This window comes from Elephas maximus, chromosome 10, assembly GCF_024166365.1.
Source record: "Elephas maximus indicus isolate mEleMax1 chromosome 10, mEleMax1 primary haplotype, whole genome shotgun sequence".
NCBI lineage: Eukaryota > Metazoa > Chordata > Mammalia > Proboscidea > Elephantidae > Elephas > Elephas maximus.
This window is the reverse complement of record NC_064828.1, coordinates 28,956,888-28,976,066: the sequence shown is the minus strand read 5'-3', so window position 1 is coordinate 28,976,066 and position 19,179 is coordinate 28,956,888. Positions and strand designations below refer to the sequence as shown.

At 39.9% G+C, this 19,179-nt stretch overlaps 1 protein-coding gene and 1 pseudogene across 1 annotated transcript; both read right to left on the bottom strand.

Moving 5' to 3' along the window:
- Positions 1 to 3,122: 3,122 nt before the first annotated feature.
- LOC126084504 (olfactory receptor 11H6-like) lies at positions 3,123 to 4,100 on the bottom strand. The gene has a single exon (XM_049899118.1). It carries the CDS (start codon positions 4,098 to 4,100, stop codon positions 3,123 to 3,125), a length of 978 nt encoding a protein of 325 aa, XP_049755075.1.
- Positions 4,101 to 18,031: 13,931 nt separating this feature from the next.
- On the bottom strand, positions 18,032 to 18,957 carry LOC126083581 (olfactory receptor 11H4-like; annotated as a pseudogene).
- Between the last annotated feature and the right edge of the window lie 222 nt (positions 18,958 to 19,179).

The window sequence follows — 19,179 nt, the reverse complement described above, 5'->3', positions numbered from 1 at the left end:
TCATCCTACTTGGATCCACAATCAACACCCATGGAAGCAGCAGTCAAGAAATCAAAAGATGCATTGCATTGCGTAAATCTGCTGCAAAGGAAAACTCTTTAAAGTGTTGAGGAGCAAAGATGTCACCTTGAAGACTAAGGTGCGCCTTACGCAAGCCATGGTATTTTCAATCGCATCATATGCATGTGAAAGCTGGACAGTGAATAAGGAAGACTGAAGAAGAATTGACACCTTGGAATTGTGGTGTTGGTGAAGAATATTGAATATACCATGGACTGCTAAAAAAACGAACAAATCTGTCTTAGAAGAAGTACAACCAGAATGCTCCTTAGAAGCAAGTATGGCGAGACTGCGTCTTACGTACCCTGGACATGTTGTCAGGAGGGACCAGTCCCTGGAGAAAGACATCATGCTTGGCAGAGTACAGGGTCAGCAGAAAAGAGGAAGACCCTCAAAGAGGTGGATTGACACAGTAGCTACAACAATGAGCTCAAGCATAACAACGATTGTAAGGATGGCTCAGGACTGGGCAGTGTTTTGTTCTGTTGTGCATAGGGTCGCTATGAGTCAGAACCTACTCAATGGCACCTAACAACAATAAATATACATATGTGGGTTACGTATTTATGGAGCCCTGGCGGTGCTGTGGTTAAGAGTTCAGGTGCCTTCAGTCTGTATGAATGATGTGGATTGACACCACAGTTATCACAGGTTATCATCAAAGGAAGTTTCAAAGTGACTGCTGCTCCAATTGTTATATTAATCCAATAGTCTAGGCAGCGCTCTGCTACATGTATCACATTAATAATTAAACTCCTTTTGAAGAACTAGTATGAGCCGAGCAACTAGGAGGCTATTACAGAGATAGAAGGTAAGGATTATTTCCTTGTGCAGTTCACAATCCAAGCTGTACAGACATAAAACAATTAGGAGGCAATGTAAGATCAAATCTAGTAGAGCTGACTGCTAGATTTTCTGGTATTCTTCTCACTGCTGAACAGTCTGCCCTCAAATCCTGCTTTAGAGTCCTCTTCCCCACTGACACATTCTAGTATGACTTATCAAGTTTTCTCCTGGAGATGATAAGGCCATGTTAAAATATTCCAATATAGTTGGGACTCAAATTAAGTATATGTGAAGAATAAATTAATGTTTATTTATATGACTGTACTCTGTATGAATAACTTGCAGGATTAGAAATCAAATCGAGGAATTTAGATATACATTTGGCTAGTCTTGATGATAGAATTAGTACCCTAGGTATTTATTAATTTATCTATAGGAATTTGTTTTGTGTCTATTGTGTTCATTGCCCTGATTTGGGCATTGAGGGGGAGGCAAAAGATATTCAGGTTTTAGTCTTGCTCATAAAGGTACAGCTAAGCATCCCTATAAAATAGTATGCCATTAAATGGCCAAATTACAGATAAAGGTAAATTTCAGGGAAAAGAGAGTTCAAGGAGACATCAGGCATTATCTATTACCTCAAGGAAAAGAAAGGGTTGATTAAGATTTGCTTCAGTAGATAGACAGGGGCAAGTGCTCATGGTCAGGGGAAGCACTATGATTAAAACACCCAAACCCAAAACCAAATCCACTGCCCTCAAGCCAATTCCAAGTCATAGAAATCCTATAGAATGGAGTAAAACTACCCCATAGGATTTCCAAGGAGCAGCTGGTAGATTCAAACTGCAGCTGAGCTCTTAACCACTACACACCAAGATTCAGTTGCGAATAAGAGTGTTTAAGAGAAGTAAAAGGCTGATCCTCATGAAGTGTAGGTTTATACAGTGGATCAGTAGGAAAAAAGACCGGTCTAGCAGCCTATTGAATGGACTTTGAATGACAAATGGACTTTGAATGACAAATGGAGAGTTTGTACTTCATAACTGATAGAGATATGAAGCATACTGTTTTTTGTGTGAAAGACAACCTCAAAGAAAGATGTGCATGTTTGATTTTTTGTTTTTCTTTTTTGTGTGTTTGTTTTTAAGGCTCCTTGACTTTAAGAATATTTATTTTCTAAATTTAAGATTCCTCCCTCTCTTGAAAGGCTTCAGGAACTCATACAATTAATTTCTTCTGCCAGTCAAGATTAAACTAGTGCCTCCATCAGACTGAAAACAACACAACTAGATGGTACCCAGTTACCACCACCAACTGCTCTGACAGGGATCACAATAGAGGGTCCCAGACAGAGCTGGAGAAAAATGTGTAGAACAAAATTCAAATTCACAAAAAAGGACCAGACTTACTGGTCTGACTAGGACTAGGACTAGAGACACCCTGAGAGTATGGTTGACAGATACCTTTTAACCCAGTACTAAAGTCACTCCTGTGGTTTACCGTTCAGCCAAAGATTAGACAGGCCCATAAAAATAAAAAATGGAGACTAGATGGGCACACTAAAAGCCTAGGGACAAGGGTGAGAAGGCAGGAGGGGACAGGAAAGCTGGTAATGGGGAACCCGAGGTAAAAAATGGAAGAGTATTGACATGTCGTGGGATTGGCAACCAATGTCACAAAACAATATGTGTGTTAATTGTTTAATGGGAAACTAATTTGCTCTGTAAACCTTCATCTAAAGTACAAGAAAAAAAGAGTTACATAAATAAAAAAATTTTTTTAAGATTAAAACCAGCAAAGACATAGCACAGAAAAAAGTACAGATATAATCTGTAACAACCCCATACAAATACTCAGTGAGCTATGCATATATAAAATATTTTATTGAATTTATCACAATGAACTGAACTTGAACTGTTAAAAACCGAATGAAACCCACTGCCTTAGAGTTGATTCCGACTCATAGAAACCCTGTAGGACAGAACAGAACTGCTCCACAGGGGTCCCAAGGCTGTAAACTTTTAGGGAACCAGACTGCTACATTTTTCTCCAACAGAGCAGCTGGTGGGTTTGAACTGCCGACCTTTCAGTTAGCAGCCAAATGCTTTAACCACTGGGCTACCAGGGTTAAAGAACAGGGAAAAATAATTCTCTGTCTTCCTAAGTGTGAGCCAGAACCTGATGTACTGATGCCATTCTCTATTGTTATTATAAATAACACAGGCCAGGAGTGACAAATTCAGCTCCTCTTTCAAGATGTCTCAGCTTTGGCTAATTCATAATCCCAGGGCTTTCTTTAGGGCATCTTTCATGTCCATGTTTCTGAGACTATAGATAAGGGGATTTAGGAGTGGAGTCACTGCTGAGTACACCAAAGTCATGATCTTCTGCATCCCTGCTGGGTTCTCTGATGTTGGGCTCACATGCATTACCATAATAGTTCCATAGAATAGAGACACCACCATCAGGTGGGACCCGCATGTGGAGAAAGCTTTAGTTCGACCAGCTCCAGAGGGAACACGAAGAACAGCTCTGAGAACTAGGGTGTAAGATCCCGAAATGAAGAGGAAGGGCCCGAAGATAATCACTGAGTTGAAGGTGTAATAGATAAGCTCAGTAGAAGGTGCAGGGACACAGGCCAGTGCCAACAATGGGCCTGGATCACACACGATGTGGTCAATGATATTGGGTCCACAGAAGGGAAGTTGGGAGATAAGGACAACGGGGACTGGAAAGCAGAGGAATCCACTCACCCAGCAAACACAGACCAGGATCACACAGAACTTTCCAGTCATAATAGAGGGGTAGTACAGTGGGCGGCAGATGGCCAGGTACCGATCATAGGCCATAACTGATAAGAAGAAACACTCAGTTGTACCCAGTGAAAAAAAGAAGTAGAATTGGAGGAAGCAGCCAGAGAAAGTGACGGTCTTAGTCTCAGAGAGGAAGTTGACCAGCATGTTTGGGACAGTGGAGGAAACATACCAGATCTCTAGGAAGGCAAAGTTCCCCAAGAGGATGTACATGGGTGTGTGGAGCCTCCTGTCCCATTTCACTGCACAGGCAATAGCCCCATTACCAAGCAGGGTCAGGAGATAGACCACCAGGATTAATGCAAACAGGAAGTTCTGTGTCTCCCTTTGACCAGGCAAACCCAGGAGGACAAACTCAGTTACAACATGCATCGTTCTGTTCTGGGCTCTCAAAGCTGTCCAAGAAACAGAAGAGACCAAGGAGTGAGTAATAAAGAACATTAGTAGGATAAGCTAATAATTACTTGAATATGTACTAAGTGTTTTCACATACTTTATCTCATTTGGTCTTCCTCATGGCCCCTTGAGCTATAGGGAAGTATGCTTTATCGTCTTTTTTTTTTTTTTTTTTTAACAGATAAGAAAACTGAAGCTCAGAGAGATTTAAGGAGTTTACTTGAATGTGCAAAGTTAACAATTCCTAGATACACTGGCCCATTTGGAGGTTGGTTTGGAATAAACACCACTTCATTTCAAATGTTCCTGTAACCCTAAGTCTCAATTTCAACTTTAATGATAGAATCAAGGCCTCTTGGAGAGCCTACATACAAGTATAAATTTTGGATCCACTCTTTTACTTTGAACCAAAACCGAGTATAAATCTGAAACAAAAACAGCTGCTAATTTGCCTTCTTACTCAGAGTGTCATATGTAGACATCTAATATAAGCACATGAGAATGGAGCTAGGTGGTAACCTTGAGCTTCCTTGCCTTCACTGCTCCCAAGGAGGTGCTGCAGAACCCTTATGATTCTATAAAACCGTTCACAAGCCACCAGTCTGGCTCCCTCTAGACCATATCTCTTAGGTGTCATCTGGATTTGCTGAACACTTCAGCCCATTTCCTGCTTAAGGAGCCCTGGTTCTCTCAAGCACGTCCTTTCGTTGCACAAACTGTCTCCCTTATTACTTCTACACACTGATGTTGGGTCTGCTCTTTGCAGCTACACAAAATAAGTCTAATTCCTCATCCATGGGGAAAGGGGGTTTAAATTACAGAAGACAGCCATTATATGCCCTATACATCACTTCTTTTGCCACCATTTCCCCTGCCTTGCTTTCCCCAGCAGCTGTACTATTCCACAGCCTCACAGTCACAGCTGGGCACCTGAGGCACCTTGGTGTTTTGCTGCTGGTAAGTCGATTTCTCTAGTATATACAGTCATGTGCCTTCATTTTGGCCAGGAATTAAGCTCTAAACAAAAAATTTATGTCTTTTCATAATCTTGCTTTTACCTAAATTCAATGATGAATAGAAGGATTTCCTTACAATCTGCAAAAACCAAAAAGATCTTTCTGATGGATGAATCAGGAGTTGAGACAAATCTATAAACCTGGTTATTTTCCTAACAACGTTCTTCAAACTATTGGTCCCATTTGACCTCTATGCCCTAAACTTTGCCAGCTAAAACTCAGAATGTTTGGCTGGGCAAGCCACCATCAATATTTTAAGTTCAGTAATATATTGACTTTAAAAATAGAATAAATTACCATATTATTTATTTAGGTCACTGTTAAGATACTCACCGAATTCCATCCTTATGCCATTTAAATCACCTTCAGAGAGCAAGAGGCCTGCTTCTTAGTACTTGCTCAAACCTGGAACAAACCCAGAAGGATAAATGTCTTATTGCCAAGGTTACTTTGGATATTTGCATTAACTTTTTTTTTAGAATGATGAAAAATACTGTCTTTAACAAACATGATTTTCATGAAAATGTAAATTTCATCCAAGAGATTTGGTTCGCTGGACTGCAATTGTGATGACCCGTGCACCAAAATTCCTGGGAGAGAGATAATTTCCAATATACTTCCTACAACTATACTTATCTTTGGCAGACCACATGTTGTCACTTTTGTTTGGAAAATAGTTACTGGGCTTGTAATAAAAAAAAAAAAAAATTGAATGCTGAATATAGATTGCAGAATTTCCTCCATTTACTTATTAATTCAGACATTTAACAAATATTTTCTCGACTATTATATTCCTAGCAATGTCCTAAGTTCTTGAAAAATTTCTTCCCCCTTGGAACTTATGATTTGTAGAAATAATCAGTGCTGTCACCTACATCTATACAGATGTGTGTCTGCGTGAGTGAGGCTTCCTGGAGCAGTTTGTTTCATGCATACCCCACTGTATGTTGTTTACTGGGAAAACAATATTTATTCCAATTAGAAGCAATTTAGATAAACATATGTGGGGGGGTGGGATGATAACAAACTTGGCATAACATGGATGCAATGTCACTATATTCACAATTTCTCAGTGGAGAACCGTTTGGATCAGAGCACAGACCAGACACTTCTAATGGTATTATCAACAGGTGTTTATTACTCACAGAATAAACAGAGCAGGGATGAGTAGAACAGCATGCATCGTCACTAGCCTTGGGTCTCTAAAGTTAGACACCCATACACAGGGTTAGATTGTAACAAAGCATGCCCAGTTCATGTCTTGGGAGGAAAACATCTAAGTTCCTCTCGCTCAGGATTAAATACTAATCAGACAGCCATGCCTATGCACCAAATAGCATGGAGAGAGAACAGGTAGGGAAAGGACAGTAATAAAAAGTGGGGAAAAAAGTGGAAGGTCCCCTGTGGGTAATGGGCATCATTTATTGCTATGTTTACTGGTGCTAGAGAATAGTCCTTCCTCCTTTGCCCCACTAAGAGAGGTTTACAGAGTTCTAGGTTTTTCCAGAGGGCAATAATCTCCCCCTAAAGCACGTACTTGGCTTTATGCTTACTGAAATGTTCATTAGTAGCTATTATGTCCATTAGCAGATAGGGAGATGGTGAGGGGGCAATTATAATATAGTACACCTGTGCATCCAAAAATAGATATTTTGGACTTTTTGAGACAATAGGCAGAAATATGAGACACAAATTAACTTACCTTAGTCACAGCCCAGGCAGTTTTTGGCATCAAGAACAGAAATATTATCCCAAATTATGGGCCCTGACTGGAACCAGATCTTGTAAGTCTTGACTGCCAGCTGGTCACTTGACTTCATAATGTCTGAGACTTTGTCAACATGATTTATGCTGCAGTGAAATCTTGTTATCTATGGAATACAGGGTTAGAGAAAGATGGGTAAGGTGGATAAATGAACTTCACAGATAATCTGAAATCTGACTGGATCTGTTTCTACTGCCACTAACTCCAAAGTACATCTATTGGTAGCTCAAAGGGAAAAGTAAATTTACCTCATTTATCTTTCTATTCACCATAAGTGTTCATACAAATGGGTAGCTGCAGAGAAGAGGAGGAAGAGAGAGCTCAGGCAATCCATCCTGTATGAACTAGAAAGGGAGCCAAACCCTCCCTGATAACCAAACATTTGCTGAGAATTTAAGACATTTGACCAGCAAAGAGCATTCACTTCTTAAGTTATAAGTGAAAAGGTTCTTCTTCCTTTCATATTTGTGTATTACAGTAAATCTAAAGGACCAGAGAGTCTACTGGGCTAATTCTTTCTCAGTTTCCCCTTGCCACGTGACAACAACTTGAAAAATGTAAGAATGACCTGCTTTAATTTCTCTTGATGAAGGATAATCCATCAATGAAAACTACATTGCACCAATATTAAAAACAAAGCCCTACCAGATTCCCGGGGTAATACAGAGAGTTAATGGACTTGGATGTTAGTTGCAAGGCTGGAGGATTGAGTCCACCCAGAGGTACCTTGAATGAAACACCTGGTTATCTATTTCTGAAAAATCAGCCATTGAAAACCCGATGGAGTACAGTTCTACTCTGACACACATGGGGTCGCCATGATTTGGACTGACTCCACAACAATTGTTCTGATTACCAGATTCAGACTACATTCTAATGGAAGGAAATGTAGTGGCCAAAAAATAATACCCAAGACATCTGAGCATCATTTTCCTTAAGTGAGCTGCATGGTGGGCACACTGTGGTACCTTGTGAGTTTGAATGTGACTATATCACCCTGAGCACTTCTCAGGGATGTCTTGGGAGAAGAGAACTGCAGAGTCCTATAAAGAACAAAGGAATGAAGACTCAGCGGATTTACAGAAGGGCCAGCATGCTCTTAAGCTCTGACAGCAGTGGTGCTACTGGCGGTGATACACTGATGCGTGCACATTCCTTATGTACCTGGTGGCATTTCTGGCTCCAAAAGAAAGTTGTGAGAGAAGCTCCAGCCACAAGGCTCTCCTTATTAACATGACCTAAAAACTAAGTCAGGGACGGAGAACATTATTTGTGGCTTCAGAGACTTGCTTCCTTACAGTGTAAAGAGCCTTTAGTGCTCTGAACAAAATGAAATTTATTTTTCAGGTCAGTGATAATTCAGTGTTTACAAGTCTCACCTGAAAGGACCCATAGCTCCCCAGTGTGCTCCTTGGGAGGCATCCCCGTGCTTAGATCTAATCTGATCTATATTTGTGTATATTTCCCCCAGAGACTGGACTAGTGAGACACAGAGATCAGGGTAATTATCCAGAGAGGCCAGAGAAACTTTCTTTTTAGTGAAGACGTCATCCTCTAAGGAGCGAATCTCCTGAAAGGGGGGAAGGTGAAGAGAGTGGGCAGTGGAGAGGGTGGGCGTGGGGGGTGGGGAGTGGTGGCTGATGGGGGAGGTGAGATCACAGTGTGACTGTGTGTTTGATCTTCTCTCGAAAATAGACTTACTTCATTGTTGGTAACTAACCAATAAGCAATTACATTAAAAAACTTTGTCTATACATAATTTAATTTTGAAACATTTAATATAAAATAATCTTTTTCAATTTTAAATGCGATTTGAAAGCATTTGGTTGAAAAAGTTAGTCTTCTGTAAAAGAAAATTTGTAAAGCTGTTGGTTGACATGATGTAATATTACTGAAAATGAAAGTTTGGCACTGTAAATGGTTCAGAGGTGGGAAGTATGAATTCTTTCAGTGATGTCAGTGGAAGGAGGGCAAACAACATGAGGCAGAGAACCTGAGGACCTGAGAGAAAGATGAATTCAATCTGAGCTATAAGAGCTCAAGTAGGGACCATGGCTGAGTTTAAAAGTGAGGATGAAGAAGTGTAAGTTTTCTGAAAATGTATTCTCTGCACCAGCAGTATTAGCATCACTTGACAACTTGTTAGAAATGCACATTTTCAGGCCCCACCCTGACCTACTGATCAGAAGCTCTGAGTGTGGGGCCCAGCAATCTGTGTTAACAAGCTTTCCAGTGTTTGTGGTGCACACCAAAGTTTGATAACCACTGTGGTAGAAAATAGAGCATTAGAGTTAGTAGGGTCAGGAATCAAATGAGTATAGCTTGGACAGAGGAATAAGAATGACATTTGTAAGCATAATAGGCATTTTGAGCTGAGGTGTGTGTAACGTTGAGCGTGGGACTAAGATCTAGTATCTGGAAAAGCAGGATTGGATTTAAGCAACTGGAGAGACCTTTGAAAGAGTCCTAGGATAGGCAAGAAGATGGTGGAAAAGATTATTCAGACATTTTATGAGTGTGGGTGCCCTGGGATAAAGAGGGACACTGGGTGAGAGCAGGGTTGAATCTAAAGAGAAGGTAGGGGTAACGGAAAGAAAACTGGGACACAGGTAATTTGAGTTCTAATCTGAGTATTTTCACTTATTAGATGTAACAGCTTGGTGAGCTCCAGTTTCTTCAAGTATTAAATACATACTCACTTTTCCTGTATGCCCTATAGGGCGGATATGGGATAATGAGGATGATATAAAATAATGACTATAACTGTTTTGTCAATTATTAAGTAAAATAATTATGATTACAAGTAGTTCAAGAGCCTCAAGTGTTGATTTCCAACTTCCCATTTTCTCTCTCAAGATTGTCATGGAAACATCATTCCTAAATTAGAATTTCCTCCCCTGGGGCTTGGAGAGGGCTTGGAGAAATTGCCATTCCTCTGGGGCAACCAAGCTCCCTAGCTTTTCCCCCTTCCCAAAAATATATTCTCAAGGGCAGGTGAAACATAGAAGAAACAACTTTTTTTTTTATTTGACAACTAGAAATAAGAATTTTAGAATACAAATACCCAAGAGAGTAGGCACACTGGCGTGAAGGACTTTTCAGAAAACTTATAAATGATGATAGGAAGTTCTTTCTGAATTTGTAATAGAGAAGCAACTGGAAGCTAGAGGGTAGGATGGGGAAACAAGAATAGAATGAGGCACAAAAACTAACTCAAAATGGATCAAAGACCTAAATATAAAACCTAAAATGATAAAGATCATGGGAGAAAAAATAGGAGAAATGCTAGGGGCCCTAATACATGGCATAAATACAATACAAACCATAAGAAACAATGCACAAACACCAGAAGAAAAACTAGATAACTGGGAGCTCCTAAAAATTAAACACTTATCCTCATCACAAGACTTCACCAAAAGAGTTAAAAAAAAAAAAAAAAAAGAACCTACAGACTGGGAAAAGAAAAATTTGGCTGCAACATATTCAACAAGTGTCTAATCTTAAATTCTGTAGAATACTTCAACACCTCAATAACAAAACTCAAATAATCCAACTAAAAAATGGGCAAAGGATATGAACAGACACTTCACCAAAGAAGGCATTCAGGAGGCTAACAGACACATGAGGAAATGTTCACGACCTTTAGCCATTAAAAAAAAAAAAAAAAAAAAAGCATTGCCTTCGATTCTGACTCATAGCGACCCTATAGGACAGACTATAACTGCCCCATAGAGTTTCCAAAGAGTGCCTGGTGGGCTTGAACTGCCCACATTTTAGTTAGCAGATGTAGCTCTTAACCGCTACACCACCAGGGTTTCCATTAACTATTACAGAAATGCAAGTCAAAACTACAATCAGATACTGTCTCACCCTGACATAACTGGCCCTAAAAAAAAAAACAGAAAATAACAAATGTTGGAGGAGTTTCATGGAGACTGGAGCTCTTATGCACTAACGGTAGGAATGTAAAAGGCACTGCCACTATGGAAAATGATATGGCACCTCCTTAAAAGCTGGAAATAGAAATACCATACAATCTAGCAATCCAACTCCTAGGAATATATCCTAGAGAAATAAGAGTCATCAAATGAATACACATATGCACATTTATATCCATTGCAGCATTATTCACAATAGCAAAAAAATGAAAACAACTGAAGTGCCCATCAATAGGTGAATGGATCAACAAATTATGGTACATACACACAGTGGAATACTGCACATAAATAAACAACAATGATGAATCTTCAAAACGTCTAAAACATGGATGAATCTGAGGGTTTTATGCTGAGTGAAATAGTGAACCATGAAAGGACAAATATTGCATGAGACCACTATTATAAAAATCCAACAGAAGATTTTACACATAGAAAAAAATAATCTTTGATGGTTTCCAGGGAGGAAAAGAGTAGAGAGGAGAAACCACTAACTAGATAAAACAAAAGAGTTAACGCTGGCGAAGGGTAAGACAGTACACATTATAGGCGAAGTCAGCACCACTTGACCAAAGCAAAGCCATAGAAGCTTCCTAGACACATCCAAACAACTTGAAGTACCTAGTTACTGGGGCTGAGGTCTGGGATCATACTCAATTGATATAATAGAGTCCATAAAGAAAACGTTCTACATCCAACTTTGGTGAGTAGCAACTGGGGTCTTGAGAGCTTGTCAGTGGCTGTCTAAAGTACATCTATTGGTCCTACCATGTTGAGAGCAAAGGAAAATGAAGAAAACCAAAGGCACAAGGGAAATACCAGTCCAAAGGACTCATGGAACACATGAACCACAACCTCCGTCAGCCTAAGCCCAGAGGAACTAGATGGTGCCTGGCTACCACCACCAACCCCTATGACAGAGATCACAATGGAGGGTTCAAGACAGCACAGGAGAAAAATGTAGAACAAGATTCAAATTCACACACACACAAAAAAAAAAAACAAACAGATTTACTGGTCTGGCAGAGACTGGAGGAACCCCCAAGAATGTGGCCCTCAGACACTCTGGTAACTCAGAACTGAAGCCGCTCCCAAAGTCCACCGTTCAGCCAAACACTGGACAGGCCTATAAAACAGTAACAAAGATGAAGAACTTGCTTCTTGGTTCAATAAAGTACAGGAGACTAAATGGGCAACACCTGCCCAAAAGAAGATGCGAAGCCAGTAAGGGATAGGAAAACCTGATGAACGGCGTGGAAAGGGAAAGAGGGAGAGTGCTGACACATTGTGGGGATTACAACCAATGTCACAAAACAATTTGTGCCTAAATTTTTGAATGAGGAACTAATTTGTGCTGTAAGCTTTCACCTAAAGTACAATAAATTTTTTAAAAAGTTTTAAAAAATTACTTTAGAAAAATCCATGAAAGAGAAAAACAAGTCTACATCATATAAACCAAATCCAAACTAGTTGCCATGGAGTTAATTCTGACTAATGGCGACCCCATGTGTCTCAGTTTAGAACTGTGTTCTGCTCCACAGGGTTTTCAATGGCTGACTTTTTGGGGAAGTAGGTGTGACTTCCAAGATGACTTTGGGTGGACTTGAAACTCCTTTTTTTTTGGGGGGGGGGTGGGTTATGCTTTAGGTGAAAGCTTGCAGAGCAAATTAGTTTCTCATTCAACAGTTCTTACACAAATTGTTTTGTGATGTTGATTGCAATTCCTCCCCATCTTTCCTGGTTCCCATCCATCCATTTTTCCTGTCCTTCCTGCCTTCACATCTTTGCTTTTGGGCAAGCATTGCCCATTTGGTCTTGTATACACAATTAAACTTAAAAGCACTTTCCTTATGTGTGTTGTTGTTTACTTTATAAAACTGTGTCATATACGGCTGAAAGGTGAACTTCAGGAGTGGCTTCAGTTCTGAGGTAAAAGGGTGTTTGGGGGGCTATTATCTTAGGAGTTCCTCAAGTCTCTGTCAAACCAGTGTCTGTTTTTTTCTTGTATGTGTGTATGTGAATTTGAATATTGTTCTGCATTTTTCTTCACCCTGTATTGTGAGTCTTATAGAGCAGTCAATGGTAGTAGCTTTACACTGTCTAGTTGTTCTGGGGTCAGGCTGGTGGAGGCTGTGGTTCATGTGGCCCATTAGTCTTTTGGACTAATATTTCCTTTATGTCTTTGGTTTTCTTCATGCTCCCTTTCTCTGGATGGGATGGGACCAAGAGATGTGCCTTACATGGCTGCTCATAAGCTTTTAAGACCACAGACTCTATTCATCAGTTGAATGTAGAAAATTTTCTTTATGAACTATATTATGCCTACTGAGCTAGGTATTCCCCAAGACCATGGTCCCAGCCCTCAGCCCCAGTAACTCAGTTTCTCAAGGTGTTTGCATGTGCCTAGGAAGCTTCTATGGCTTCACATTGGTCAAGTTTTGTTGATTTCCCATATATTGTATACTGTCTTTTCCTTCATCAAGGTTTACGCTTGTCTACTATCTAGTTCCTGGTCGATGTTCCAGCATTTCAGGAGGTAGCATATGATCAGGAACCGAGAGTACTGAAGGAAGAGTCCAAGTTGCACTGAAGGCATTGGCAAAAAAACAAGGCTCCAAGAATTGATGGAGTACCAATTGAGATGTTTCAACAAACGAAAGCAGCGTTGGAAGTGCTCATTCATCTATGCCAACAAATTTGGAAGACAGTTACCTGGCCAACCAACTGGAAGAGATCCATATTTATGCATATTCCCAAGAAAGGTATCCAGCCAAATGTGGAAATTATCAAACAATATCATTCATATCACACACAAGCAAAATCTTGCTGAAGATTATTCAAAAGCAGCTGCAACAGTATATCAACAGGGAACTGCCAGAAATTCAGGCTGAATTCAGAAGAGGATGTGGAACCAGGGCTATCATTGCTGGTGTCAGATGGATTCTGGCTGAAAGCAGAGAATACCAGAAGGATGTTTACCTGTGTTTTATTGATTACACAAAGGCATTTCACTGTGTGGATCATAACAAATTGTGGAGAATGGAAATTCCAGAACACTTAATAGTGCTCATTAGGAATCTATTTACAGATCAAGACACAGCCGTTCAGACAGGACAAGGGAATACTGCGTGATTCATACTCAGGAAAGTTGTGTGTCAGGGTTATATCCTTTCACCACACCTATTCAATCTGTACGCTGAGCAAATAATCCGAGAAACTGGACTTTATGAAGAAGAACATGGCATCAGGACTGGAGGAAGACTTGTTAACAACCTGCATTGTGCAGATGACACAACCTTGCTTGTTGAAAGTAAAGAGGACTTGAAGCACTTGCTGATGAAGACTAAAGACCATAGCCTTCAATATGGTTTACACCTCAACATAAAGGAAACAAAAATCCTCACAAATGGACCAATAAATAACATCAAGATAAATGGAGAAAAATTTGAAGTTGTCAAGGATTTCATTTTGCTTGGATCCACAATGAACACCCATGGAAGCAGCGGTCAAGAAATCAAAAGAGGCATTGCATTGAGCAAATCTGCTGCAAAGGACCTTTTTAAAGTGTTGAAAAGCAAAGAGGACACCTTGAAGACTAAGGTGTGACTGACCCAAGCCATGGTATTTTCAGTAGTATCATATGCATGTGAAAGCTGGACAATGAATAAGGAAGACCAAAGAAGAATTGATGCCTTTGAGTTGTGGTGTTGACAAAGCATATTGAATATACCACGGACTGCCAAAAGAACAAACAAATCTGTTATGGAAGAAGTACAACCAGAATGCTCCTTGGAAGCAAGGATGGCGAGACAGTGTCATACATACTTTGGACATGTTGTCAGAAGAGATCAGTCCCTGGAGAAGGACATCATGCTTGGTAGAGGGTCAGGGGAAAAGAGGAAGACCCCCAACAAGATGGATTGACACAGTGACTGAAACAATGGGCTCAAGCATAACAACTATTGTGAGCATGGCGCAGGACCAGCCAGTGTTTCATTCTGTGGTACATAGGGTCATTATGAGTCAGAACCGACGCAAAGGCACCTAACAACAACTGTCTAGTTAGTTATTTTCCCTCCCTCTTAACCATCAAAGATTGTTTTTTTCTGTGTGTAAAACTTTCTTGAGTTTGTTTTTTTTTAATAATTTTTACTGTGCTTTAAGTGAAAGTTTACAAAAAAGTCAGTCTCTCACACAAAAACCCGTATACACCTTGCTACACACTCCCAATTACTCTCACCCTATGAGACAGGCCGCTCTCTCCCTCCACTCTCTCTTTTCGTGTCCATTTCATCAGCTTCTAACCCCCTCCACCCTCTCATCTCCCCTGCAGGCAGGAGATGCCAACATAGTCTCAAGTGTCCACCTGATCCAAGAAGCTCACGTCTCACCAGCATCCCTGTAAAAGTGGTCTCATACAGTATTTGTCCTTTTGTGATTGACTTATTTCACTGATCATAACGCTTTCCAGATTGGTCCATGTTGTGAGATATTTCATGGATTCATTGTTGTTTATCATTGTATAGTGTTGCATTGTGTGTATGTACTATAATTTGTTTATACATTCATCTGTTGATGGACATTAAGTTGTTTCCATCATTTAGCTATTGTAAATCATGATGCAGCAAATATGGGTGTGGGTATCTATATTTAAGTGGCAGCTTTTGTTTTCCTTAGGATATATTCCTAGGAATGGGATTGCTGGATTGTGTGGTATTTCTATTTCTAGTCTTTTAAGGAAGTATCATATCATTTTCCACAGTAGCTGATCTCCAAAAAAGTGTGTTAACCATTTGTACAACAAAGGGATTCCTTACATGGTTCTATTGGGGGGGGTAGGGGTGGGGGTAAAAATGATTTAGAGTAAAATAATTTGAATTTTCCACTTATTAACTATAACTAAGTACAAATATTAAAAAAAAATAGAATGAGGTGAAAATGCTGAATATACTAAAGGAAAATTTCCAAACCATCACAATTTTGCTGAGTGTGCCCTCTCCCCCTCTTTTGTCATTATGTATGCAGGACATGTAGAATCACAGAGTAGAACTTCTTCACAATGCTGCATTGCTGATAAATGCTATTCAAACTACTATTCTAACAGGGAGTTGATTATTATTTTTTTTTATAAAAGCAAAATCAACCACACTATACAATTATATCTCACTTTTACGTTTAAGGTAACACTTTAGCCTAAGCTACTCTGCCTGGATTTACCCTCCATTAGATGACAGTTTCTTGAACAGCAGGCATAGTGTTTAGGAAAAATTACTCAACTTCTAGGTCGGAGTCCTGGATCCCTGGGTGGTGCAAGCAGTTTCTGATTGGCTACTAGGGAGCAGTGGTTATGAACTTGGCTGCTAACCAAAAAGTTGGCAGTTGCAATCCACCAGCTGCTTCTTGGAAATATTATGGGGCAGTTCTATTCTGTCCTATAGGGTCACTATGAGTTGGAATCAACTCAACAGCAATGGGTTTGGGTTTTTGTTTGTGTTTTTTATACTAATCTAAAGTTTGGTGGTTCACATCCACTACCAGAACCATGGAGCAAAGGTCTCATGATCTGCTTACTTATACAATATAGCTAAGAAAACCCTATGGGGCATTTCTACTGTGTAGCGCATGTAGTTGCCATGAGTTGGATTAACTTAACAGCAACAAGTTACTGGTTAAAGTTATCCAGGCTACTTCAACAGTATGATTCAGCATAATCAGAGACGTCTATGTATGTAGATTGCACGATGTAAAAAAAGATAAAAATCATGAAGGAGAGTTTCTTTAATCAAACATATTGCTTAGGTATTAAGGAGTAGAATGAGTCATATATACATGAAAGTTTTGTTCATACAAATTTTCCCTTTGTAGCCCTTCATAATAGTACCATTTCATGGAGCAATTTTAGGGGACTCAAACAAGAATGATTTGAATTGTAAAATTATTACATTATGTCCATCTTCAATGAAAGTTGCTATTTTATCTAATCTTACTAGCTGGGCATTAGGACTTAGTCATTTTTACAGTAGAAATAATAGTAAAATGGGATCCTTAAGATCCTATGTGGGTTTCATCTCAGATGCAATCTCACATAACCTCCAACCTGCAGTCTAATACCAACAAAACATCCAAGGAGTTGAACATTTGTAATGTAAATACAATTATGTTACTCACTTGCTCAAAACCTTCCAAAGGCTTCTCATCTCATGCAGAAATAAAAGTTCTTAAAATGATTTATAACGTCCTGAACAATTTGCCTCCTTGGTCACTTTCTGACTTGATCTCCAATAGTCTTTGTCTTATTCTCTCTACTGCCAAACCAACCTCCGTGGTGTTACTTCAACACACTCCTGCCTCAAAATTTTGTAGAGAACTTGCTTCGGCATGAAATACTCTTCCCTCAGCTGTCTACATGGCTCACTCCCTTACCTCCTTCAAGTTTTTGCTTAAATCTTGACTTCTGAGAGTGACCTTCCCTGGCCACCCTATTTAAAATTTCAGCCCTCTTGCCTATGCTCCCTACCCTCTTTCCCCTTTCTCCATAGCACTTATCTATGTCTGACATGCTATGTATTTTAGTTATTTATTGTTCCTCTCTCCCTAACTAGAATGTAAACTCCACGTGGGAGGTGCTTTTTGACTGCTTTGGTTATAGCGTCTCTCTAGTGCCTAGAAGAGCGCCTGAAACATAGTAGTTGCCCAATAGTATTTGTTGCCCAATGAAAGAATGACTACTACTTTTTCTAATGTTTAAACATTTACTACTTACGTAAGCATGAAACTTTCAGTTTGTCCCTAGTCTGGAAGACTCTTGACCATCAAGAACCAAGGAAATTAGAAGGGTGTTCTGTTACTAAATCCTTTAGTTCTGTAGTCATTAGGCATTAAAATTTGTTTCATATTCACTTTTTAAAATATTAGACTGTGTTAAGAAAAGCCTTGAGTACACCAATGATGATCCACCTGGGATAACAGCTCTCTGAACTTCTACATCCCATCCCTCCAGTAATCAAAGCTAAAACATTGGGAAATACCACAGATGTAATGGCCTTGTATCTACTGGGATTGCCCATGTTGAAAATAGAGTTGTTAGATTTAAGTCAGTTATAATTATAGCTCTTCCTGGTTAGCTGAAGCATAAATCAATGAAGGGCCCCACTGAGAAAATATTTTCTTTAAAGTGTGCATTGGCAGCTGAAATCAAGTCTTTCTTAAGTGATCCTTTATGTGCGGACAGTGGCCTGCTTGGTCTCACATAGATTATGCTTATTTTATCCTCAAGACTTTCTTCAAAGCAGACTTGATCTCCTTGTTACGTAAGCTGTAAATCAGAGGATTTAAGAAGGGAGTGACCACAGACTAGAACAAAGTAATAATCTTCTGAAGTTCAGCTGGGTTTTCAGATGTGGGGCTCACATACATTGCCAAGAGGGCCCCAAAGAATAGACACACCACTGTCAGATGAGATCCACAGGTGGAAAAACCCTTTGCCGACCAGCTGCTGAAGGGACTTTTAACACAGTTATCAGTAAAAGGATATAAGACCCAAGGATGTATAGAAGAGTGAGGAAGATAATGAGGGAGCTCAGGATATAGGAGACAATCTCAGTGATAGGAGCTGGAGCACAGGACAGAGACATCAGTGGGTCCATGTCACACACAAAGTGATCAATGACGTTGGGCCCACAGAAAGACAATTGAGAGAATTGCACTGTGGAGACTGAGTAACTAAGGAACCCAAACGCCCAGCAAAGAGAAATCAAGAGATAGCAGAGTCGTAGGGTCATGATGGTTGGGTAGTACAATGGGTGGCAGATGGCGAGCTACCGGTCATATGCCATGACACAGAGGAGATATGCTTCAGTTGTAGCGAGGGAAGTAAAAAAGTAGAACTGCAGGAAACAGCCAACAAAAGAGATGGTTTTTGTCTCTGAGAGGAAATTGGCCAACATACTAGGCACAGTGGAGGTAATGTACCAGATTTCAAGGAAAGCAAAGTTCCCCAGGAGAATATACATTGGGGTATGGAGTCGTTGATCCCACCTCACAGCACAGATAATGGTGCCATTTCCCATCATGGTAAATATATAGACCCCAAAGAATAGTGAAAAGAGGAAAATTTGCATCTCCTGGCCACCAGGGAAGCCTAGAAGGACAAACTCAGTCATGGTGCTTTTCACTGAATTGTTCATGAATCCCGGGGCTGCAGAGAAGACAGAGAACACCATTATACAAGTTGTTTTGCTTCCTGAGAAATGTGTAGGAAGCCTATGCATGGCACATATTTTGGCCATTTGGGAATTAGTTTGGAATAATCCACCCTCTGACTCTTCCTTAAAAACCACCCATCAATGATCCTACAGATTCTAAATTTCAATAAACTTGAGCTCATAACAATAGAAGCTTTATATTTT

Excerpts from the sequence above, each read along its gene's own strand:
- LOC126084504 (XM_049899118.1), bottom strand. The coding sequence starts at position 4,100 with ATGTTCTTTATTACTCACTCCTTGGTCTCTTCTGTTTCTTGGACAGCT.